This window comes from Talpa occidentalis, unplaced genomic scaffold (assembly GCF_014898055.3).
Source record: "Talpa occidentalis isolate TD23 unplaced genomic scaffold, MPIMG_talOcc4v2.1 talOcc4.11, whole genome shotgun sequence".
NCBI lineage: Eukaryota > Metazoa > Chordata > Mammalia > Eulipotyphla > Talpidae > Talpa > Talpa occidentalis.
This window is the reverse complement of record NW_023601104.1, coordinates 57,422,314-57,448,464: the sequence shown is the minus strand read 5'-3', so window position 1 is coordinate 57,448,464 and position 26,151 is coordinate 57,422,314. Positions and strand designations below refer to the sequence as shown.

The window sequence follows — 26,151 nt, the reverse complement described above, 5'->3', positions numbered from 1 at the left end:
AACCTAATGAATTAAGTTTCAGAAATCTGGTTCAGTAGTTCCAAAACTGATTTACTGAAATGTGATTAAAATGCTGTTTTCTGGAAATTGCAGGTTAGCTCAGTTAATCTAAGAATTTAGGAAAAATTTAATTGTTATTTATAGCAGAAGTTGATATGTGAGTTTTATTGTATAGAGATTTGACCTCATTTCAATTTAGATTGCTCATGAAATTTTAGATGCAATAATGCAACTTCAACTTATATTATTACCTTTAAGCCTGATTATTTTAACAATTATTTCTTGCCCTTCAGAATCCTTGACTTTCACAGATACAATGAGTGAATGCTGAACAATTCTTTAGTCACATCAGGTGAGTGAAGAGCTATTCCCTGAGGCTGGGACTATTAACTAATATATATATCAATTATATAGATAGATAGGTATGTAGCTATCTATATATAGAGATGTGTGTGTGTGTGTGTATAAAACTGATGTATAAATAACATTATTCATGTTAAGAATAATCTTCCCAAGTGGTTAATTGGTACTCAAAAGACATCAAAAAATGTAACTTTACGTTTTTCACAAAAAATGTGAATGTACTTTTTCTTCTTAAAATTAACACCAGCGGAATTCAAAGAGTAATTACATTATGTTTGCAAAGTTTAATGCACACATTATAAATTTAAAATGGAATTTAATAAATTACCAATGGAATTAATCAAACTAAATTCTAATGAGGCATAGCCCATGCTCTGCTACCACTAACATAGATTAATGTCTCTTTATATTACTTCTTTTCCTGAAAGTAAGTATACAAATAAAAAAATTTAATTATCTATTTCAAAGTAATATCAAAGTAATATCAAGTTTCTTAAATGTCCTGGTTTTTAAAATATTTATTGAGCCTCCCTGGTGGCGTAAGGGGTTAAGACACAACCTATGAAGCTAACCACAGTAACCTCTCCTGACTCGCCTGCTGCTCCCCTTAGCAGTGTATTTCAGTCAATCTACCTGTTCTGTACCCCTCTCTGGTGAATCCTCTCATCCCCACCCTAAGATTTAGGGCATTTTTAAAATACTAATGAACTGTATTAGTCACAGATTGAAAAAGAAAATTACCTTCACAATGTTTCCAACAACAAGTTCTTGATTGTTTTCAGTGTCTGATAAAAGCTGCTTAATCCCATTAATGCGATCACGAAAGTCTTTTGCATTTAATAAACCTGTTATGGCTTTAATGTACTCAGCACTCTCTAAGGAATTACGGGGAACTGGTTTACGGGTGACTTCACGAATTTCAGTTACCTCTCTAGGGTGAAAGAAAAACAAATATAATTTCATATTGGTTTTCTATTAAAATATAGTAATTCTCATTATACATTAATTTTTTCAAAAAATTATATAACCCATAACCACAAAATCTCTGTTGGAAGTCCCTGGGATTGTTGATCAACTAGGACTCATAGGGTTTAGCATTATGAAAGCAGAAGAACACAATGTAAAATAAGCAAAGGGAAAGGTGCATGGGGTTAAATAATGGAGGAAAACAGAGGGGAGCTTTCAAAAGTCTTTTCCCAGTGGAATCAAGCAGCACATGATTCCTCCAGCAAGAAACTGTGACAAAACATCTAAATTGTTGTCTACCAAATGAAGCTTATTAGATGGCCCATGCCCTCAGGTTCTACTGAGAATTGGTCATGTAGGAATTCTCTGCCTATGATACATCAAAATTTCAGATTCCAGAAGTAAAGCAAGTTTTCAACAGAAACTATATTGCTTTCCCAAATAATTTAGGCACAGTAAACTTACACTTATCAATTAGGGAGTGATGAGAATCCTCCTAGTTTCCAGATGCCAGTCAAAGGCAAACTTTGCAAGCAGAACTTTCCAAGGACAGAAGCCTACTCTGTTAACTTTTTTCCCCTCTCACTCTCTTCAACTTAGATGAATTTTATTTTCTTTTTGACACTTTTTAAAATTGTAAATGGGATCATTTTCTTAATTTCTTTCTTTTCTAGCTTCTTGTTTGCATATAGGAATGCAACCAACTTCAAACTATATCACAAAGTTACAATAACCAAAACAGTATAGTATTGGAGTAAAAAGAAACACAAATCAATGGAATAGAATTGAGAGCCCAGAAATAAACCCCCACTTATGAGGACAGTTAATTTATGGCTACAAAGAGAAGAAAATACAATGGAGAAAGGAAAGATTCTTTAACAAACAGTCAAGGAAAATGGTACAGCCACTTGTGAAGAATGAAACTAGGCCACTGTCTGAGACTTTATACAAAAGTTAATTTAAAATGGTCAAAGGCTTGGAGGTAAGACCTGAAAGCACAAAATGCATAGAAGAAAACAGGCAAAACACTCTGAGACATTTGTCTTAATGATGTCTTTGGGTACTTGACTACCATGGTAGGGAAAACAAGCAAAAATTAACAAATGGGACTTCATTAAACTAACAACCTTCTGCACAGCAAAAGAAATCATTAAAACAAAAATTCACTTTATGGAGTGGGAGAAAATATTTGTTTTTTTTTTTTTAAAGATTTATTTATTTATTTATTTATTTATATAAGCACTGGGTACAGTCAGAAGTGTGGGAGGGTGAGAGAATTCACCAGAGTCAGAGCGGGGAGCAGTACAAGCAGACTGACGAAGTACACGGCTGAGGGGAGCAGCGGGCACGGCAGGAGAGGTCTGGCACGCCATGTGGGACCCTTGCCTGTGGCCGGGGATTGAACCGGCACCACAGAGGCTGTGGGCAGCTTCGCAGCCCAGCGCTCAACCTCTGCACCACCAGGGGAGGCCCTGGGGGAAAATATTTGCATATCACATACCTGACAAGAGTCTAATATCCCAACTCTACAAAGAACTCATACAATTCAACAAAAGAAAATAAGCCAATCAAAATATGGGTATAATAGGTAAGTAAACATTTCTCCAAGAAAACATATAAATGGCCAACAGGTACCTGAAGAAATGTTCATTATCACTTATCATCAAGGAAATGCTAATTAAAAGCACAATGAGATACCATATCATACCCATGAGAATAACCCATATCAAAAAGACCAGAAACAGCAACTGTCGGCCAAATTGTGGAGAAATGGTACATTTTCAGTGGGAATGTAGACTAGCACAACTTCTGTGGAAAATAGTATGGAGGTTTCTCAAAATAATAAAAATTGATCTACCATATGATTTAACTATCTCACTCCTAGATATCTACTCTCAACAATGCAAATACACTAATCTGAAGGGAAATATGCATTCTTATGTTCATTATAGCACTATTTACAACAGCTAAGCTATAGAAACAACAAGGGCCAATGACAGATGACTGGATAAAGATGTGGTATATATACACAAAGGAATATCACTCAGCTATTAAAAATAAGATGTCATTTGTGACAGTCTGGATGAAATTGGAGGACATTAAGCTAAGATAAGTCAGGAGGAAGAAGACCAATACTGGATGATTTCACTCATGTGGAATATAAAGAAACAAAGCAAAGAAACAGATGAAACTAGATCAAAATAAACCACTGAGTTCTGGCTGTAGAAATAAGGTTACCAGAAAGGAAGCTTAGGAGGTCAGAAGCCAAGGGGTGCAGGGGACCAATGGACTAAGGTGATTTGGTGGTGAGAGTGATATAATAATATACATTTGAAGAGGTGTGAACCACTACTCCTAAAATATACCATGTTTAAAACTATGTTGTCTCAATAAAAATAAAGCTTAAAACATTTAAAAATATATTGGAGATATCATTGTAATACTTTTGAAAAGAGATTTAAAAATTATATAATCCATTTATTAAATGCTGATATGTGGTTTAAGCAGGTTACAGAATTGATATACAATTATATTCACAAAAACATTTTGTAGTAGGATTTTCTGGTTGGTGGTATTATGGGTGATTGGTCCACTCTTCTTTTCATGTTTGTATTACCTAAAGCTACTTTTTGTCCTTTAACCATAATTATCCATTACTTTTATAAAACACAGGGAAAAGTAAAGGCTGTAAACTAAAAAAAAAAAACAAGCAAAAAAAAAGAAAATTAGTCAGAGCTTTTCAAAGCCAGGCCTAATATCGACAATTTTAGTAACTCTAAAACTTTACTAATGTTTAGTGCAAGTTAAAGCAAGGTTTTATGAATATATAATTTCCCTGTTGAGACCAATTAATTTACATTTTCTAAGTTCTTACCAACTTTCAAAACTCCATTAAATTTGATAAATACTCCTGGGATAATTTATGGAAACATCCAAATGAGAATGCTAGCACTAGGGAGTAATTTCTCTAATGACATGGACTATCAAATGATCCTACCTTTCAGATGAATTGAAAGCATCTCTAGAAATGGATGATGATCTTGTATTTCCAACACTGCCGGTATGAGATCGTCTTCCTTTTGCTGAAGGAGTATCTAGTGGTATCTCCCCCAAACCCTATACATAAATACAGAAAAAGGCAGTGTAAAAAAAGTGTAAAAAAAGTCTTAAAGCCAGTAAAATCAGGGCCTCCCCAGTGGCACAGCGGGTTGAGCACAGCACTGTGAAGCTATCCACACCCTCTGTAGCGCAGGTTCAATTCCTGGCCGGCCAGGGAGAGACCCACATAGCGCGGCAGACCTTTGCTGTCTAGCCTGCTGCACCCCTCAGCAGTGTTTTAGGTCCTTCTGCTTGTTCTGCTCCAAGCTCTGTCTCTGGTGAATTCACTTAATCTCCCGCGCCTCTGACCTGTATCCCAGTTCTTGCATAAATAAATAAATCTTAAAAAAAAAAAAACTAGTAAAAGCAAAGAAATAGTTCAATGTAATTTTCATAGCTGTCATTATTGATCTTTTTTAAAAAAGGTTTATTTTTATTTATTTATGCATAAAAGAACGGGTGGGACATTTCACTAGAGACAGAGTGGGGAGCAGAACAAGCGGATCTACTGAAATACACTGCTGAGGTGAGCAGCAGGTGAGACAGGAGAGGTCTGTTGGGCCATGTGCGTTAGCTCCCTGGCTGGGAATTGAACTCACACCACAGTTGCTGGTGATAGCTTCATAATGCTGAGACTTAACCCCTTGTGCCACCAGGGAGGTCTTATTATAATGAATTTTATATGAAACACTCGAACTATGAGTTAAGCTGAAATTTTTAAGAAAAATAGGCAAAAAATGCTCTAAAATATATATATTATATACACCTTTGAAATACTTTTTAAAAAGATTTATTTATTTATAAATACAACAACTGGGGTGTAGACCAGAGGTGTGAGAGGTGAGAGGATTCACTAGAGACAGAGTAGGCAACAGAAAAGGCAGATCTACTGAAATACACTGTGTAGGGGAGCGGCAGGAGAGACAGAGGAGGTCTGCTGAGCCACGTGGGTAGCTCCCTGGCCCGCTGTGGATCAAACTCATGTTGCCATAGCTTGACAGAGCTGTCTTTAACCCCTGCGCCACTAGGGAGGCCCCACATCTCTGAAATATTATCCCTTCGTAAATGAATCCTTAGCCCAAGATTATCAGAGGTAGGATTTAAATTATCACAGAAAAATTCTTTATTACTAAATATAATTTTGCAAAAAATATACAAATGGTTTACTTTTTATATGACATTTTTCACATTTTATTTCACTTAGTATTCCCTCAGTCACTCATCTTGTAGAAACTACTGAATCTCCATTATATACTAGAATTAATAAGACAAGGAGCTTCCACTCAAGGATTTCCCTTATCAATGCTCTGCAGTGTGGTAGGAGCTCTAATGGTGGAACATACAAGATAAATGAAACAGGGACCAAACAAGACAAACATCACTACTGTCACTTTATAAAAATAACATTTTTGATTAAATAAAGGATGTGCCTAAAATTATATAGTTGCTAATTCTCAGAGCTATGATTCAAATCCAAGTCTTACAACTCTAATGTGTCATACTACCATATTCTGCCAAATAACAAGTTTCTGTTTAATAAACATTCACTGACATGAATATCTGTTTATTACCGCAGTTGCTGAAATGTTATTGTAGATATAATCTGAATTATTAACAGAAATAAGCGAGGAGTATTTCTATCCTTTATCTTCATGGACACATAAACTTTGTTTTTAAATTTGTTTATATAATAAACATTTCCACATACCTTTTGCCGTAAGTTTTTAACAGATTCCTTAATATATGGCAAATCTTTAGAAGGGACATATTTTTCAAGCATTTTATCAAAGTTATTATGACACATCATGAGGAAAAGCATCTTTCGTCCATAATACCTATGGATATTTAAAAACCATAAGTCACTTTATGTATCTGTTTTGTTGTTTCTTTTTCTTTCTTTATTTTTTTAAAGATTTATTTATTTATTTTACACAAGAACTGGGGTATAGGCCAGATGCGTGGGAGGGTGACAGGATTCACCAGAGGCACAGCGGGGAACAGAACAGGCAGACTGATGAAATACACTGCTGAGGGGAGCAGTGGGCATGACAGGAGAGGTCTGCACGCCATGTGGGACCCTCACTGGCCGGCTGGGGATCGAACCGGCACTGCAGACATCTTCACAGTGTGGCACTCAACCTCCTGTGCCACCAAGGGAGGCCCTGTTTCTTTCTTTTTAATTTTTTAAAAAGATTTTATTTATGCATACAAGAACTGGGGTCCAGGCCAGAGGTGTCTCTGTGAGTGTGTGGGGGCAGGGGGTGAGAGGATTCACCAGAGACTGAGTAGGGAGCAAAACAGTTGGATCTATTGAAATACACTGCTGAGGGAATTAGCAGGAGAGACAGGACAGGTCCGCTGCACCATGTGGGTTAGCTCCCTGGCCAGGGATCGAATACATGCCGCAGTGGCTGGTGATAGCTTGATAGCACTGAGACCTTATTAACCTTCTGCACCACCAGGGAGGCCCCTCTTTCTTTTATTATTAAGTTTTACGTATCTTTAGTAAGTCACTGAAATGTAGTATATGAATGGACTGGAGAGTATAGCATTCTCCTGCCTCCCCCCCTCCACCCTCCATCCCACCCTGAGAAAACACTATAGCTTCAAATCTTGCAGCTTTATGTCAGATGGAAATCCAAAAACCTTGATTCTTTTTCTGGAACCCTAAAGTCCATATCAATCTGGGATTTCTCAAATTACATGTTAGAAGTTTGTGTTAGTCATGGGCTCCTTGCACAGTGACCTTTTGCTGCTCACCTGCTAGTCACATGTCTGGCTGATCTAAGCTTCTCTAGATTCTGTATTTCTGATCCTCATTTTTTCCTATCCCAAATTTAGCTGGGTTCTAATTCTTCAAAAATCTATTCTTTCCAAATTAGTTGGAAAATCATGGTTGATATATTAATGAATGTGTAATATGCTCCAAACTAGGCTTTTTATGTTATGAGTTTTGAAATAATTCTGTTAAGATAACACTTCAAGTCAAGATATCTTAATGGAAGAACCTCAGATTTCAAGGACGTATATATTGGAGGTATATTTGGATAGAAGCATCTTAGAGTAGTTTAATATCATATTATTATTCTTCAAGAAGGTCCTAAAATAAATACTTTGCCTACAACTTTGGAATATATAGGGCTAGAACCATAGAAGGCAGGCTTTTGATGGGGAGGAGTAGAGAATAATCTCAGAATGATTTTCATCAACCATACTCTTTCAAATATAATGAAATTACAGAAAGGTAATATCAGAGAAGAAATTTTTTTTCTCTCAACATTTTGAAAAAAGTCCTACATCCAAATCCGCATCTCCTAATCAGTAGAGTTTCAAAGGCAGTCTAACTTTAGCTCAGAAAGTTATGGGGTGTATGTCTACCATATACCCCAATGACATGGGAATTGCTAAAACAAGTAAGTAAACAAGCAAGCACTAGGGACACAAATGTAAAATATATTGAAACTGAAAAGTTGTAACCATTCTATAATTTTAAAACTTCAAATAAGAATTTGAGAAATGACAAAATAGGTTAGAAGAATTACTATGTCATTCAGAAAAGTTTAAGATGTACACGAAACAACATGAATCCTTTTTTGTTCCTAACTAATCGACATTCCAAACCTACTAAATTGTTTCGAACTTTACTGTGGTATACAGAACTTCTAAATTGCTTCCCCAAAGATGTTCTGCTCTAGTCCCTACAATTTGTGAATATGATGAAATATAATTTCTAAGATTATGTTATTTGTTACAACTGACTTTAAGATAGGAAAATTATTGGATGGACCTAATCTAATTATAGGAGCCCTGAAAACAAAGTGCTCTCTGTGAGTGATAGCAAAAGAATGTCAGAGATACTCTAGTCTGAGGGTGAGTTGATACGTTGTTGCTGGCTTGGCAAGTACTGCATGGAAAGAATGTGAGAGGCCTAAAGAAGCTGAGAGCAGATCCTGGCTGAAAGCCAGCAAGGAATGGGGGCCCTCAACCCTAAAGCAACTGAATGAACCAAAAGGAACTGAATTTGGCCAACACCTAAATGACTTTGGAAATAGAGTCTTCTACAGAGCCTCTAGATAAGAAACCAGCACTATCATGACCTTGATTTCAGTCTTGTGAGACCCTCAACCCAGATGAGTCATGTCAGACTTCTAGTGTAAAGAACAATAAGCTGGGCCTCCCTGGTGGCACAGCAGGTTGAGTGCCGCACTCTGAAGCTGTCCGCAGTCTCTACAGTGCAGGTTCAATTCCCAGCCAGCCAGGAAGAAACCCATATGGTGCGGCAGACTCTCCTGCCTCACCCACTGCTCCCCTCAGCAATATCTTTGGTCCGTCTGCCTGTTCTGCTCCCCGCGCTGTCTCTGGTGAATTCTCTCACCCTCCTGCACCTCTGACCTGTATCCCAGTTCTTGTATAAATAAATAAATCTTTAAAAAAAAAAAAAAAAAAAAAAGAACAATAAGCTAAAAAATTGGTGATGCCTTAAGCTTGTGTTTGTAGAAATCTGTTGTGAATCAATTGACAACGAATATATTTACTTTATTAGCTTTTAGTATAATGACTTTTACAAGATTAACTTCAGTTAAGTAATAGCCATCTTTGTTTTAAAGTGCTTAAAAAGTTTCTATCTTCCTTTACTTTAATTTCTATGAACTCATGGTCCTTTCTCCCCCCATTTAAATCTATCTTCATATACAACTGCTATAAATCTTAGATTTTGTATGGGTCATTATCAGTGACCTAGTCCAACCTCCCTAACTTGACAGATGAGGAAACAGGCTAACAGAGGTTAAATAATCTGCTTAAGGACAAAATGACTGAGATTAGATATTGAAACAGGATTCTGACTATGTCCAAGTTTCCTATCACCACTACAGTTACTCTATCACTCACATCTTATTTTGTTATCTTTCTCTAACTCTTTTTATCCTTTATAAAACTGTTTTTCAAGTATAGTAACCAGAAATTCACTTTTTTCAAGTGATAAAATGTTATCCATTTTGTTTTCTATATTTTTCATATTTATCTATTTCCTTGATTTTACCTGATTGCTTGAAAAATAGGCCATTTTTCCCTCAATGCATTACCTATCATTTGCCCAGAATGAAGTTCTTTTGCACTTTTCTGCCCAGTCATATAGCCTTATGTTATTTTTATGCAGTTCATTCCTGTGACGTGGCATCTTACTGCCCAGAAGTATGTAGTGTCATCTGCAAATTTGATGAATTCACTGTGCACTCCCTCAAGATCATTTACAAATTGGTTAAATTGGATTATCCCCCAATACCAATCCCGGGGACCCCATTTTTCCATTTAGAAAAATGTTTATTCTTCTTTAAGCCTTGTTTCCGATTTTTAAGCCCTTTATTAAGAGATTCAGCAAATAGGGCCTCCCATGGTGGCGCAGTGGTTGAGCGCTGGGCTGCGAGGCTGCCCGCAGCCTCTGCAGCGCCGGTTTGTTTCCCGTCCGCCTGCGAGGGTCCCACCAAAAAAAAAAAAAAAAAAAAAGAGATTCAGCAAATATTACCAGCAGCTATTCACCTGGTTTCTTGTGAGCTGTCCTGAGCAAACTTAGCAGCAGCTGGTAATATACGATCCGCCATGTCCTTTGTTCCAGCTAAAATACGCTCTGGCTCCATAAACTCCACCACATCTGATAAGTGCTGAGCTGTACATCTTCTTACTGCAATGTGTAAATGGCTACAAGAAAAACAACGGTAATTAAAACAAAATTGATATATGAATTCTTTTCCAAAGATCTACTTTTAAAGTTAAATAAACTATTAAACTATTCAACAATCATCCTTCAAGGCTAAAATGACAAATTATTTTCATTTAATTTAACTCTACAAGTTAAAATAGAAAGCAAAGGTCATAATCACTGACATTTATTTAATTTCAGATCTGTGACCATATTATGAGATTAATATTATCATCATTCTTTGCATGCTCAGTATCTGATATGATGCCTATTGCATAGGGATTATTTAATAATTTTTAAAAAATGAATACTGAAATATGCTTGTTCTTCTCTCCAGCCCAAAATGCAAACAATTAAACTTTTAGTTTAAGGCTGTATCAAGATTATTTTGAATATTACCTTTGTCCTCCATTGATAAGAGAAACAACTGCACGTGCAGGAGTTACATTATTCACCATAGCTCTCAGTGCTTTGTCAACATCTTCTCTTATAAATGTATTTGATTCCCCAGCCTTGTGTAATAAAACTTTTACTGTAGAATCTAGTTCTTGATCCATACTCTTTTTCAGGTAAGTGAAAAGATCACTTAAACAGACAACAGCAGCACGAGAAACTCCAGAGCGTAAATTTTTCACCTAAAGAAATTTCAAAATGTATATTTGTTGATATATTGAAAGAAAATCAGCAATAATGACTTCGAAACCAAATTTTACTATAAAGTAATATGTTTTAGGTCCTAAAAATCAAGAATAGTTTTTTAAATGTTGCAAAATAAAGCATGTGCTATTTTACATACAAGCTTACTTATAAACTAGAGTTTTCCTTTAAATGCTAAATGTAGCTCTTTTTGTTGTTATTCAAACAATCCTTAACTCAGCTGAAAAGTAAGTTTACCTCTTGAACTACTGCAAAATTTGTTTCATGCAACTTTGTGTTCAGTATTTCAGAATGAAAAGCAGCTAAGCATCTAATAAAATTCAGTCCCTCAATTTTCTTCTCCCTATAAGAAAAAGAAACAAATGACAAAATCACTTATTAAGTGGGACTGGACTGGGATAGGATCATAGTTATCTTCTTTAGTGTGTTATATTATATGGCCAGTGAGGAGACATTGCTTCTTTTCCCTCAAATTCAAAAAAGAAGTATCTAAAGTTCTGTTTGCTATTTCATGGTTCAAAAGATCTTTAAGAACCAAAAAGAATAGCGACAGTCAAATTACATTCATTCTTAGTAAATAGAAGGGAACATTTGTCCTTTAGTAAGAATGTCATATTCTTTCTAAAGAACCGAAGGGCGAGGACTGGCAAAGAAAAGGTGGGGGAAGCAGTAAAAAAAACACAGATGGAAAACATGTTACCATGTTGGAGAATATATGACTAAGAACAGAAAACTAGGAGATAGTTCTACAACTTGGAATTCTTTTTTGTTATCTGACCTAAAAAAAACAGAGGAAGGGTTGGTGGATACTAACAAGAGGTGGAATTTATGTGGGATACAGATATAACATCCCAGAATCATTCTGAGGTTTGACAAATGTGAGGGAAGATGAGTTTCTTTAGTTGGTAATATTAATGGTGATTTTTATTTTTTTAAAAAGATTTATTTATTTATGCATATAAGAACTGGGATACAGGCCATAGGTGCAGGGGGTGAGAGGATTCACCAGAGACAGAGCGGGGAACAGAACAGGGAGATCAGATCTGCTGAAATACACTGTTGAGGGGAGCAGTGGGTGAGACAGGAGAGGTCTGCCATGCTATGTGGGTATCTCCCTGGCCTGCCAGCGATCAAACTTGTGCTGCAGAAGCTGGGGATAGCTTCATAGTGCTATGCTTAACCCCTTGTGCCAGCAGGGAGGCCCTTAATGGTGATTTTTAAAAAGCATTTAAATCCCCTAAATAAGTCACAGGAAATAGCTAAAAATTGCCATAACAGCAAGGGAAAACTTATTGACTAGTTGTTGTTTGTCTCAAAGTTTTCAGCTTTTGAATGAGCATAGAAGTTTACCATTATTGGGTTGTTGGAAAAGTCATGACGTCTTTTTTCTTTGAAAAACGTAAAAAAAATGCATCATGACTTTTCTGACAATCCAATGGAATTAAGATGCAGAAACAACCCAATTCTACACACATAAAAGTAAATAACAAAGTGGAATTAAGGGACAGGGTGTAAGAAAAAGAAATCGTGGCTGAAATTTTTCTAAATTTGATCAAAACTATAAACTCTCAGATCAAACCCCAAAAGGAAAACCACACACAAAAAAGTGCAATGAGGAACATCATAGTCAAATTGCTTAAGAATGTTAAAGGGAATATTCGTAAGAGTTACCATGCAAAGGAGAACAAAAATTATAATTATAGAAGATATTAGGTCAGAAATAATGCAAGCCAGAAACCAATCAAACAAAATTTAAATTCTAATAGGAAACAAAAATCTGTGACTCTACAGTTCTATAGTCAGTAAAAACACATCTTTTAAAAAATAAAGGCAAGGGCCTCCCCAGTGGTGCAACAGTTGAGCGCTGGGTTGCAAAGCTGCCTGCAGCCTCTGCAGCCCTGGTTCCATCCCCGGCTGCTCCCCGGCCACCGGAGGAGGGTCCCACATGGCACGCAGACCTCTCCTGCCGCCCGCTGCTCCCCTCAGCAGTGTGCTTCTGTCCTTCTGCCTGCTCTGCTCCCCGCTCTAGCTCTGGTGAATTCTCTTGCCCTCCCGTGCTTCTGACTGTACCCAGTGCTTGTATAAACAAACAAACAAATAAATAAATCTTTAAAAGAATAAATAAAATAAATAAAGGCAAAATAAGGCATTTTTTTAATTACAAAGGCTGAGATAACTTGTTGCCAGTAGGTCTTGTTGCCAGCACTACATGAAGTGCTAAAGGAAATGCTTTAGGCAAAAGGAACCAATATCAGAAGGAAACGAGGTCTACAGAAAAGCATAAAGAACAATGGAAATAATAAATACATAGGTAAGTAGAACAGATTTCAAAGAAATCTGAAAATGGTGCTGATGCCATAAATTCTGATCAAAGGAATGGGGCAAAGAAATCTACTAATATAATGTTTTTACATTATATGTGAAATGGTGAAATAATATTAGAAGTTAGGTATTGTTAAAATTTCAACTATTATTGTAGATTTGTGTTTTTCTCCTTGCAGGCAACAGTTGCTTGCTGTATTGTAAAACTCTGCTATATGTAACTAATGTAAAGGATTGCTATGTCCTCTTGATGAATTAATGAATTAAAATGACCCTCTTTATTCCTGATGTCATAGAAAGAACTCTAACAGGGCACCCATAATTCCTGCCCCCTGGCGTACATGCCTTATGTAGTAACCTCTCTTCAAGAATGATAACAGCAAATCACTTCTTCAATTATGTTACTTTATGTGGCAAAAGAGATTTTGTAAGTTATTCTATAAATCAGATTCTTTTTGCATATCTTTCCTCTAGCGTCTCTAATGCATGCAAAAAAAATCATAATTATAGTTATAATGTCCTTGTCTACTCATTCTATCATCTGTATAATTTTTTGGCTTGGTTTTAATGTTTGTTTTCTCCTTTCTCATTATTGTTGTATTTCCGGCTTTTTTGCATACCAGGTAATTTTTTTTTTAAGATTTATTTTTGTTTTGGGCCTCCCTGGTTAAGGAGGGGTTAAGACACAACCTATGAAGCTGTCCACAGCCGCTGTAGAATAAGTTCGATCCATGGCTGGGGAGATACCCGCATGGCACGGCAGACCTCTCCTGACTCGCTCACTGCTCCCCTCAGCAGTGTGTTTCAGTCAATCTGCTTGTTCTGTTTCCCTCTGTGTCTCTGGTGAATCCTCTCACCCCCCACACTTCTGGCCTGTATCCCCGTTCTTGTATGCATAAATAAATAAATTTTAAAAAGATTTATTTTTGTTTTTATTTAGGCATACAAAAACTGGAGTGTAGGCCAGAGGTGTGGGGAGTAAGAGAATTCACCAGAGACAGAGTGAGGAGCAGAACAGGCAGATCTACTGAAATACACTGCTGAGGGGAGCAGCTGATGAGACAAGAGAGGTCTGATATGCCATCTGGATAGGCATGGATCAAATTTGAGCTGCAGAGGCAGCAGATAGCTTCACAGTGCTGTGCTTAAACCCCTTGCGCCACCAGGGAGGCCTATGCCTGGTAATTTTTTATTGGATGTTAGGCATTATGAAATTTACATTAGATGCTTATATTCCTATAAATATTTCTTTCTTTCTTTTTTTTTTTTTTTAAAGATTTATCCAGTCATGCATACAAGAATGGGGGTATAGGCCAGAGGTGCAGGTGGTGAGAGGATCCACCAGAGACAGAGTGGGGAACAGAACAGGCAGATTGACCGAAATACACTGCTGAGGGGAGCAGCGGGCAAGTCAGGAGAGGTCTGTTGCATTGTGTGGGTTGCTCCCTGGCCGGGTATTGAACTCTTGCTACGGTGGCTGCGGTCAGCTTCATAGGTTGCGTCTTAACCCCTTGCACCACCAGGGAGGCCCCTCCTATAAATATTTCTGAGCTTTGTTCTGGAATGCAGCCATTTCGTAAAGTTTGATTCTTTTAGGTCTTGTTTTTAAGCTTTGTTAGGCAGCACCAAACCATTCTTTAGCCTAGGGTTAATTTTTACAAAATATGAAGCAAAACTCTTCTGAGTATTTTACCCATGCCCTGTCAATTATGAGATTTTCCATTCTGCTGGTTGGAATAGGAAGTTCTTGGTTTTGTGTATGCTCCAGAGATTACTTTCTGTAACTTCGAATGGTCCTCATTCTGGTTTCTGATAATTTACTTACTTGCATGCACTGACTGGTGTTCAGCTAAACATTTAAGTGTCCTCTGAAGGCCTTTGGAGTTCTTTTAGAGTGCTATTCTCTCTGGCATTCTGTCTTGCAAACTCTAGCTACTTCGACCCTCCCAAACTCCCAAACCCATCATTTTTTCTGTTATCTGTATGGTTTTCCCACCTTTGATCTGTGATCTGCAGGAAGCACCCTGGGCTCATTTATTTCCTATCTCTCAAAGATCACTATCTTTAATTGCTTAAGGAAAAATACCTTGAAAGCCACTGATTCATTTATTTTATATGATCTCTTTAATTATTTTAGATGTGAAGGCAAATCTAATGCTTGTTAATCCATCTTGGCTGGAAGTGTAATAAAAAGAATCCTATTTTGGACATGTTAAATTTAAGATGTCCACTGGCATCCAAAGTGGAAATGTTACGTAGGCAGTTGGATTATAAAACTGGAGTTAAAGAAGATACCAAAGAATCCAGATATTCATATGCAGAGTATGGATGGGATTTAAAGTTATGGAGGTGAATTAAGTTATTTAAGAAAGGGGGTGGTAAACTATGGTTCATTGACCAAATCTAGTCCCATCAGATTTGTTTTCATAAGCAAATTTTATTAGAACACAGCTTGTTTTTCATAATGTCTAAGATGGATTTTACACTACAACTCAACAAAGTTGAGTAAAATAGAGACATCTGGCCTACAAACACTTAAATATTTCCTATGTAGCTTTTTACAGAGAAAGATTACCAGCCCAGGTCTATGGAGTGAATGTAGGCAAAGAATGCCAATGGACTGAATTCTGGAGCATGCCTAAATTTTGAAGTCAAACAGAAAAGAAGAAATTAAAAAGTAATGAGACAGAAAAAAACCCATGACTCTGATTTTTCCAAGGTAAAGTAACAGTACATCAAGAGGAAGGGAACATCAGTGGTGTAAAATGTTGCAGGAAGATATGTAAGATGAAGGCTAATAAGTGATCAATGTAGATTTGGCAAAATAGGCAATTTTGCAGCTTTAGTGAAGTTGTGGCCCTGTTGGAAAGAAAATCCAAGAAAGTTGGTAAGAGAACATGAAGCAAAAAAAAAGAAACAATAAGTCAGTGTTTTTAAGACTTTTGCTAATGGCGGAGGAAGAAAGAAATCTGGAGATGTACAATTGAGGGAGTTTTTTTTTTTTTTTAAAGAATCAGAGATATTGTATTTTTATGTTGATGGGTACGATCTAGCAGAGAAGCAAAACTGATGATAAAAGGATAGACTGAGAATGAAGAAAGAGGCTAAAGGAACAGAGGAGAAAATGGGATATGGACAGACAGTGGATGCTTCAGCTGGGCAAGTCATTGTCTTTTTGTTTCTTTTGAGTTACTGACTGGGCTTGCTAGGTGGCTGCAGTAGCTATGGTATGAACAGGTAAGTATATCCAGGACTGTTATAGGAAATATTTTTCAGAGAAACACTTGGGGAAATGGTGAAATTTATATTTTAATACCTAAAGGTTTGCAAAATCTATGATAAAGCAAAACAATATCCTTATGGTATGTAAGTTAGACTATAAGTGGTAATACAGCAGTTTTAAAACCAGAGTACAGTACATTAATATTAATAAAAAAAATAAAACTCAGGCTGCCTGAGAACTAAAATAACCATTTCTAAGACTATTTATTTTATACAAGAACAGGGATACAGGCCAGATGCGCAGAAGGGTGAGAGGATCCACCAGAGACAGAGCGGGGAACAAAACAGACAGACTAATGAAATATACTGCTGAGGGGAGAAGTGGGCATGACAGGAGAGGTCTGCCGCGCCACATGGGACCCTCGCCGGCCGGCCAGGATCGAACCAGCACTGTAGAGGCTGCGGACAGCTTCACAGTGTGGCGCTCAACTGCCTGAGCGACTAGGAGAGGCCCCACTAAGACTATTTTAATAGAGAATGTTTCAAGGTTCTTAGTTTGTTGGTTTGTTTCAAGGTTCTTTTTTTTTTTTAAAGATTTATTTTTTTATTTATACAAGACCCCAGAGACAGAGTGGGGAGCAGAACAGGCAGACTGACCGAAGACACTGCTGAGAGTAGCAGCAGGTGAGGCAGGAGAGGTCTGCCGTGCCATGTGGGCACCTCCCTGGCTGGCCAGGAATCGAACCCACACTGCATAGGCTGCTGACAGCTTCACAGTGATGTGCTCAACCCACTGTGCCACCGGAGAGGCCCCGTTTCAAGGTTCTTAATAAAATATTTACAGAAAACTTTTGGAACTCAGCTTAGTTTAAAGTTAAGTATGACAAGGGGCCTCCCCAGTGGCGCAGCGGTTGAGCGCTGGGTTGCGAAGCTGCCCGCAGCCTCTGCGGCGCCAGTTCGATCCCCGGCTGTTCCCCGGCCACCAGAGGAGGGTCCCACATGGCGCGCAGACCTCTCCTGCCGCCCGCTGCTCCCCTCAGCAGTGTACTTCGGTCCTTCTGCCTGCTCTGCTCCCCGCTCTGGCTCTGGTGAATTCTCTCACCCTCCCACGCTTCTGACTGTACCCAGTGCATGTATAAACAAAACAAACAAACAAATAAATGAATAAAACATGCCTCTATAAAATAAATAAATAAAAAAAACTTTAAAAAAAAAAAAATAAAGTTAAGTATGACAAACTTACCAGTCCTCATCAGCTAAAAGCCTCAGGGCTTCTGTCAGTGCTATTTCTGGTTTGGAAAATGGCCGTAGTTCTGACGAATCCATTATTTCTGGACTATGAGTGACAGAAGACATTCTTTCTTTATACTGTGGAATAGCTCCAGGAGATGCCTCGTCTAAAACAAAAATACCTATTAAAGCATCAGAGAACTTTGATACAGAGGGGTACAAATAGTATACTGCCTAAAGGGTTTATAAATATGTATTTTTAATGCACTAGATCACTGATTTATTACAAAGGACACTAAAGGATACAAATAAACAGTCAGATTTAACAGGGTGGGTTTTGGGGAAAATCACCAAACTGCAGGTGTACCATTCTACCCAAATTTCACAATTACCAACCTGGAAGCTCTCTCTATGATTATTTCTGACAGAAACTGGTACTACTCATTTAGTCTCCAACAAAACTGTAATGATTAGATACCAGTGCCATTTAAAACTTCACTTTTATATATAAAATTACTAAATTACATTTAATATAAGTGTAATTGGTTTCTCAGTTATGAGTCATACAGTAAAGTGCAGCTTTAAGGCTAAAAGTAAGAAGCATTATGATTTCATTTTGTAAAAACATGGATATATATCTGTTTTACCATACAATTGACATCTGAAAATGAAGTTTCATGGCACCTTAGTATATAAAATTCTAAAAACACTTATTTTTGTTATTGGTATAGAACCAATGATCTATTACAAATCCTAAGACCATGAATAGTATTAAGTGCAATGTTTCTTCTATAAACAAATATTTATCAACCACTTTCCAGATGTAAGGCATTACTCTAGATATTGAAGAAACAAATCATCACTGTGTGCTAATGGATTCGCTGAGGGCACTACAAAAATGCAAGACGTGTAGTGGAGGTATGGGAAAAGAAAAGATGAAATAGAATGCATAATAACTTTTGTAAATGAACAAGTTGTACAAGTTCAGAACTACTTTTAAAAGGTAATATTAGGGACTAGAAAATGACTATAAATAAAGGTACTTATAAACCATACTATTTGTAAGAAAATGTTCATGAAATATGTGAGAAACACAAGGAAATTTCACTTGATGATATATAGCAATCACAAGCTCAACTGCATTTAAAACAGAAGTCTAGAAGGGAGAAAAAAAATCATTCAATTTCCTCTTTATAATAAAGAGTTCATATTTATTATAGTAGTTAGGAGTAACTAGGGTCCTGAAAATTTCAGTGGTGTAGGTCAACATATTCCTCCACTATTGGTCACACAACCCTCAGTTGTCACAATACACTACATTTAAGAATACTACTAGTTATGGGCCTCCCCAGTGGCACAGCGGTTGAGCGCTGGGTTGCGAAGCTGCCCGCAGACTCTGCAGCACCGGTTCCATCCCCGGCTGCTCCACGGCCACCGGAGGAGGGTCCCACATGGCTCGCAAACCTCTCCCATGTGGGAGGGTCCCACATGGCTCGCGAACCTCAGCTCGGAAACAGCTGCCCGCTGTTTCCCTCAGCAGTGTACTTCAGTCTGCCTGCTCTGCTCCCCGCTCTGGCTCTGGTGAATTCTCTCACCCTCCCGCGCTTCTGACTGTACCCAGTGCTTTTATAAATAAATAAATCTTAAAAAAAAAAAAAATTATCTCCCTTTAAAAAAAAAAAAAAAAAGAATACTACTAGTTAAAAAAAAATACACCAAAAGTTAAATTCCATTTACCTTCAGATGCCATTTTCTCAGTTCCTGTATGTTTCATTCGTTCCCAGGGATTCTGTTCCTTCTTTTCGCTGTCTTTAATGTCAAAAAGTTCTTTTTCCTCTTTCCTCTTTTGTCTCATCTTGTCATAAGTAGATTTTGAAATAGAAACTTTAATCTGCATGAAAAAAGTTGAAATATCTGAAAGTATTAAGGGTGTTTGAGATTTAAAATAACTTTTTAAACTGGGGTGTAGGCCAGAGGTACAAGGGATGAGCGGATTCATCAGAGACAGAGTGGGGAGCAGAACAGGCAGATCTATTGAAATACACTGCTGAGAGGAGCAGCAGGCAAGACAAGAGAGGTCTGCTGTACCATGTGGGTTATCTCCCTGGCCGGGAATAGAACTCATGCCACAGTGGCTGGCGATAGCTTGATAGTGTTGAGACTTTAACCCCTGTGCTGCCAAGGAGGCCCTGAAATAACTATCTTTATCGTAGACAGATGTATAGAGACATTAACGTCTACAGAAAAACAAAACCCTCCATTTCTTAATCCTTATTTCAGGAATTCTAAAATTGAACAGAATTACATAATGCTAACACCCACTGAAATTTGTATCTGAGAATGTTAGCATGTCATTCCTTGAGTATATCCTAGAAAATTATTGAAGATATACATACACAGCAGTCTATGCATATAGAGTAAATGCGCAGTATAAAGTACACTGGATACTTTACACAAAAATAAAAACATATTTGGAGGAAAGGAAAATATTACTTAAATAAGAATCAAAAATTTCAATTACAGTGAGATTAAAAAAAAAATTAACCAAAATACTTTCACCACCTCAAATCTGATACATATGAAACACTGACATACTATAGGCTTAAATTTATCCTAATAGCAAAAAAGCTTACATCTTTTCCATTTTCAACATCAAGATATGATGGAATACTTTGCTGAACTGCTTTTCCGTAAATCCCTGATGGTGGTTCAATACTTTGTTTAATTGAAAATGTATCCCCGTTTTCCACAGAAGACATCACTGATTGGCTGCAAGTTGCTGGTGCTGAATTTGGACTTCCAAATACACCTGAAAGCAACCAACCGTTAAGTTGTCATTAAGTATTTCTGTGATGGTAATCTGGATAGCAAAGTTTAAAACAAAGCTTTTGTCTTCGAGAAGTAAACAATAATGTGATAAGAAAAACATGTTAAATAATCAAAAAGAATAAGAACTGCATATAGTAAGTGCTGCCTCACAGGAAGGAAAGGTTGGCGTGGCTGAGATAGAAAGACACAATGATATGGAAAGACAAATGAGGAAAGAGAGGAGGAATCCTATGAAATGGGAATGCTTCTAAGCAGAACTGAGCAAGTATAAAGCATGTATGTAGAGAGAACAAACTAGTTTGGTTGGGTACAAATAGATGAATAACAGAAAGTATGTCTGCAAGATCAATTGAGAATTAATGTGAAGATGGCCTTAAATTAACTTAGTGAGACGCTATCTAGTAAAGTTGTTAGGAAAGCTTTTTAACCATTTCATTTTACTTCACTCCATTAACCAAAAAAATAAGATGTACATTCTCAATGTCTATCACTACATTCAGTTTTCCAATTTAAAAGAAACTAGTTAAACTAAAAAATTTAAACTAAATTGTTAACTATTCTAAAGGTATCTTAGAAGTTCCTCAACTGGAGTTGTTTCTCTCTGAAAATTACTGACACTAAATTTATTGTATCAATAGTTTCACTAGAGAATAGAAAAGTGAAGTATTCACTTCTAAAAAGGTCTGCTCAATACCTGAATCACACTCTTCTGTATTCTTTATTGATATGCCTTGCTTACGTGTGAAGAATATACATGCAGTTAAAAAGGCAATAATTTTGAAATACCTTTTCCAACAACTACTACTGAATCTTCTGTTAGGTGATTTGTGGATGTGAAGTCAACACTGGAAATCTGCTGTAAATTTGATGATGACCCTGTAAATCCTAAAAAAAAAAAAAAAACCCATATTAAAAATAATTATATAGTATTTTAGGATATTGTAATATGGTCTTTTAAAGCTGAAAATTTATTTCATAGAAATAATTTATCATTTATTTATGGAAGTTCATTAATTCAATAAGTTTTTAAAACTAGAATATCTAAGACCCTAGAGAGAAAAGAAATTTTCCTTCCCTTAAGGAGGTTATACATGCCAGGATTAAGAATAGGGAAGGGACACAAGAAAATAATCACAGCAAAATAAACAAGCAACAGAAGGATAACCATGAAAAAAGCCTTTACCCCCTGAAAACAGATCAAGTCAATTCCACTGCAATCCATACTTTCTAGGTTAACTTTTACATCACTTTGTGATTATTGATTTAATTATTCTCTCTCCTACTAGATTGTAAGTTCCATGGGGATAGAATCAATATCTCATTTTTGGGCCTCCCCAGTGGCGCAGCGGTTGAGTGCTGGGTTGCGAAGCTGCCCGCAGCCTCTGCAGTGCCAGTTCGACCCCCAGCTGCTCCCTGGACACCGGAGGAGGGTCCCACATGGCGCACAGACCTCTCCTGCCGCCCGCTGCTCCCCTCAGCAGTGTACTTCGGTCCTTCTGCCTGCTCTGCTCCCCGCTCTGGCTCTGGTGAATTTTCTCACCCTCCCGCGCTTCTGACTATACCCCAGTGCTAGTATAAATAAATGAATAAATCTTTAAAAAAAAAAAAGATTTATTAAAAAAAAAAGTATCTCATTTTGACTAGCATTCTTTTCTAGAGCCTTGTAGCACAACGTTTGGTACCTAGTAGGTGTTCAATAAATGTTAGATGAATGTTACAAGGCAGGAAAATGAAAAGTAAAATAGACTTAATTTAGGGTATAAGAAAGAAAAACAGTTAATTATTGGTAAGATTAATAAAATACATTTTTATAAAAAATTAAGCAAACATTATTTTAATAACCTGCTAAAGCTCATTTGTTCTGACTATGTGTGAACATGGTAGAGATTAAAGGATGAAATGTGTTCATTTTTCACATTTTCCTTCCCAAGTCTGAAATAATCCAAATCAGTGTACAAGCTTTGTTGTTTAATATACAATCTTATCAGCACATGCTAACTAACAGATACACAGGTAGCTCCAAAAGATGTTCAATGACAGGGCCTCCCTGGTGGCGTAGGGGTGAAGTCTTAGCACTAACCACCACTGCAGCCTGAGTATGATCCCAGGCCAGGGAAATAACCCATATGTGGTACAGCAGACCTCTCCTGCTTTGCCAGCTGCTCACCTTATGTATTTCAACAGATCTGCCTGTTCTGCTCCCCACTCTGTTTCTGTGAATCCTCTTACCCACCAACACCTCTGGCCTACACCCCAGTTCTTCTATGCATAAATAAGTAAATCTTAAATAAAAAATAGAAGTTCAATGACAAAGGGAAGCAAATCTCAGTAAGCGAAACAATCTTTTCAACAATAATTCATGAACAAAAACTGTCAAGAAATTATTGAATAATTAAATAAATCTCATGAGGAATTATATGAAAGGCATGTTATCTTTAAGTAGTTTAACTTCATTTATCAGAGAAACTCACATAACTCGTTATTTTTATTGTTACTTTTACATTTACACTCTATTTTCTCCACACAAAAAAATAGGCTCAAGTCTTAAATTTGAAAACAGAAAAACTATGCTTAAAAGATTCTTCACACACAACTATCCTCATATAATCTTTCATTACTTCTGTATACTTCATTCAAATGGAGAAAGAAAATATTAACTCACATAATCTAGTTTGCAAACAATGTAGGTATTCATCATTAATCACTTTAAGTCATTAATTGGGGATTAGGTTATTAAAAAGTCTGAGGTTTATCACAAGATGAATACATTCACTTATACCGCTTACAAACCTGTATTTCTTTTGGATGTCTTTATTTCCTTCAGAATTGCATTCAATATTCATTTTAATCTCATTATTTGGGGATGTGATTTTGGAGAAACTGTGCCCAAGGTTACACTATTAGTTTTGGTTGGCTTGGCACCACACCATCCATTTAATAAATGGCATTGTATAACATTATATACAAAGCATAATGGGGATAGTGTGGGCATACAAAGATGACTGTATCTTTACTTTTAAATGGTAATGCTATTAGTAAAAACAGATAACAAAGAGGAACAAATCTGAAAGGAAGGGTAAATTTGATTTTGAGTATGTTTATTCTTACTGACCAGTCTTACCTAGTAGTTTGGTTTATAATTGTGTATGAATTAATTTTCTGGAATAGAATTACTACTGGTCAAGAGATACAGTCTTGTGATTCTGCTGTTTAAAAAAGGATGCCATCAGCAATGAATGAACATATTAACAATAAAAGAAACTTTAAAAATGTTATATTAGGGGTATGAGTTACTTTTAGGAAAAGTCTTTTTTTTGCACTTAATTTTCTTTATATGAGTAATAAAGTAAATAATATGAAAAAACCCTATATAAGTAAATATGAAAAAACCCTCTTGCAAAAATAACAAGTGACTGATGTCTTCCACAAAGACAGTTATTGAATTATATTACAGGTTAAAGTTTAGGAGATTAAAAAACAAAACAAGAAAAAACTTCTAATCAAATTTCCTCTTACTCAATTTGGGTAATTTCTGAAAATACCTATGTCCTTAAAATGCCTGCTACTTGCTCATATATTAAATAGAATAATCAGAAATTTAAAAAATTGATTTTCGTTCGATCACTGTTGCTACAAAAAATATGACTTCTTACGCTGACTGGTAGATTACAATACTTAAATACAGGTGACTTGGTGACTTATTATTCTCTTTAAATATTTAAACTTTTCAAAATCACTTTCTTTCTACTCTAAGGGAAATTATAAAAATGCATCTGTATTAGGATTTCTGAAAAAAAAAAAAAAGGCCAGAGCTTTTTGAGGTGCTACTTGCTAATAAGTTAAAAAAAAAAATGAATGAAATTGTTAATGTTTAGTGGTAACAAGAAGCCTTCCTATGTTGGTTCTACCACAGGGAAATAAAATGCTTCCAAAGCTTTACTCCATGGTTACAACCTAAGTAGGCATCAGGGAGTCATTAACTCACTTGATTTCTCCAACTGATTTTAGTGGTAAAAATGAGCGTGTGTGTGTGTCCTGGGTGTTAGAGGTCAGTAGGGATTCTCTAGTTTCAACCCCTTGGGCAGTCATTTCTCTACATTGGTTCCCCCGACAAGCCTATAAACCAACACATGAATTTGTGTGTTCTTTTTGCAAAATTATTTAAGTAACAACACATCAGCAGAAGTGTAAGAAAAAAATCTTGAAACTGAGAAATCTCCCTAGCTTTTCACTACGGTGAATTCTGATGTAGAGACATCCAATCTTAAAATGAACTTATCATGAAATTTACTAACCTTTTGTATGCTTATGTCTTGGGTGTTCCTTATTTTGTATTTTTAAAACACTAGGTGAAATGTCATGTGACCTATCATCGTCAAAATCACCACATCCAAACCCATAGTTCATACGTTGGCCGATTATGCTTACATTGGATGTTGTAATCCCTACAAAATAAATACATAAAAATATTTATTTGAATGGTTTAGGTAATATTAAAGATAAGTACATATCTCCACTCTAAATTTTTTATTTCTAAACTTTTATAAAAATCAGTAAACTCGGGCCTCCCTGTTGGTGCAGGGTTTAAGTCACAGTGCTATCAAGCTATCGCCAGCCACTGCAGCATGAGTTGGATCCCCAGCAAGAGAGCTAGCCCACATGGCACAGCAGACCTCTCCAGTCTCGCCCAATGCTTGCCTCAGCGGTGTATTTCAGTAGATCTGCCTATTCTGCTCCCCACCCTGTCTCTGGTGAATCCTTTCACCCTCTGCACCTCTGGCTTACATCTTAGTTGTTGTATGCATAAATAAAATAAATCTTTTTTTAAAAAAGTAACATAAGATTAGAAATTATAACATGATAGTAATTTTTAAAGTTTTATCTTATTTAAAATTTTTAAATTATTTTTATTTTACTAGCAGAAAAGAACATTTATTGTACACTATAGTACAACACTTATAAAGCATGCTTTGAGATTACTATGTAATACAAAATTCAGTGTTTGAAAGAGATAATCAAATACATATATTCTTAAAGTATGATAGGCATTTAATGTTTAAATGACATTTTTTACCTAACAGCAAAAAGAAAAAATTTTAAATGAGAATTTTTAAGCTGTGTCCTGAGAAACACTTATCCATTTTGTTCTTCTTCCTACTCTCATGTAATAAGTCTATATTAGTTTGGCTGGTGAGACAGCAAACTATATAGTGATTAAGATAACCGAATCTGAAACCATGTTTCTTGGCTTTAAATCATAGCACCGTGACCTAAATTGCTAATAAAGCCTGGGAAAAACACTAATCCTTATTTGTAGTATGGCATAAGAACAGTAGCTCTACCAGGATGATGGTGAGGATTCAATGAAGAAAACACGTACAAAGGTCTTAGCATGCTATGAATATTCAAGTGTTCATATATTCCTCATTTAACAAACACAAAATCCTAATGTAGGCTTCCTTTTAACAAATACCAACAATGTTAATCTATATTTGAATGTTTAAATTTACTGCCATATACTAATCTTTGCAGCTGTTAACTGTGAAATGTCTACTAATGGGAAATTTCAGGCAATATATGAGTCATCACCCATTTTTATATACAACTCCTTTCTAAATCATTAAGTAATAATAAAATATAATTTGTTTTTAATAACGTTGTAGGCATTTTATTTTTGTTGTAGGCACTTTAACAAAAAAAAACACGATAGTACAGAGAGGAGGCTGTTGGTGGCAGCTGGGCTAAAGAGGACAGCAAGAATAAAG

At 36.4% G+C, this 26,151-nt stretch overlaps 1 protein-coding gene across 3 annotated transcripts in view; it reads right to left on the bottom strand.

Annotated features, from left to right (window-relative positions):
• Nucleotides 1-26,151, bottom strand: part of TOGARAM1 (TOG array regulator of axonemal microtubules 1) — a 62,453-nt gene that overhangs the window by 5,363 nt on the left and 30,939 nt on the right. For 2 of the 3 annotated variants that reach the window (XM_037503255.2, XM_054690139.1), the window contains exons 8-18: nucleotides 24,682-24,831; nucleotides 21,173-21,271; nucleotides 20,191-20,366; nucleotides 19,295-19,448; nucleotides 17,571-17,724; nucleotides 11,021-11,126; nucleotides 10,526-10,761; nucleotides 9,967-10,125; nucleotides 6,137-6,263; nucleotides 4,328-4,446; nucleotides 1,105-1,294 (exon numbers count right to left, since the gene is read on the bottom strand). In XM_037503255.2, the coding sequence (XP_037359152.1) occupies nucleotides 1,105-1,294; nucleotides 4,328-4,446; nucleotides 6,137-6,263; nucleotides 9,967-10,125; nucleotides 10,526-10,761; nucleotides 11,021-11,126; nucleotides 17,571-17,724; nucleotides 19,295-19,448; nucleotides 20,191-20,366; nucleotides 21,173-21,271; nucleotides 24,682-24,831 (1,670 nt within the window). The remainder of the gene's footprint in view (nucleotides 1-1,104; nucleotides 1,295-4,327; nucleotides 4,447-6,136; nucleotides 6,264-9,966; nucleotides 10,126-10,525; nucleotides 10,762-11,020; nucleotides 11,127-17,570; nucleotides 17,725-19,294; nucleotides 19,449-20,190; nucleotides 20,367-21,172; nucleotides 21,272-24,681; nucleotides 24,832-26,151) is intronic. The other variant, XM_037503256.2, reaches the window with a different exon arrangement.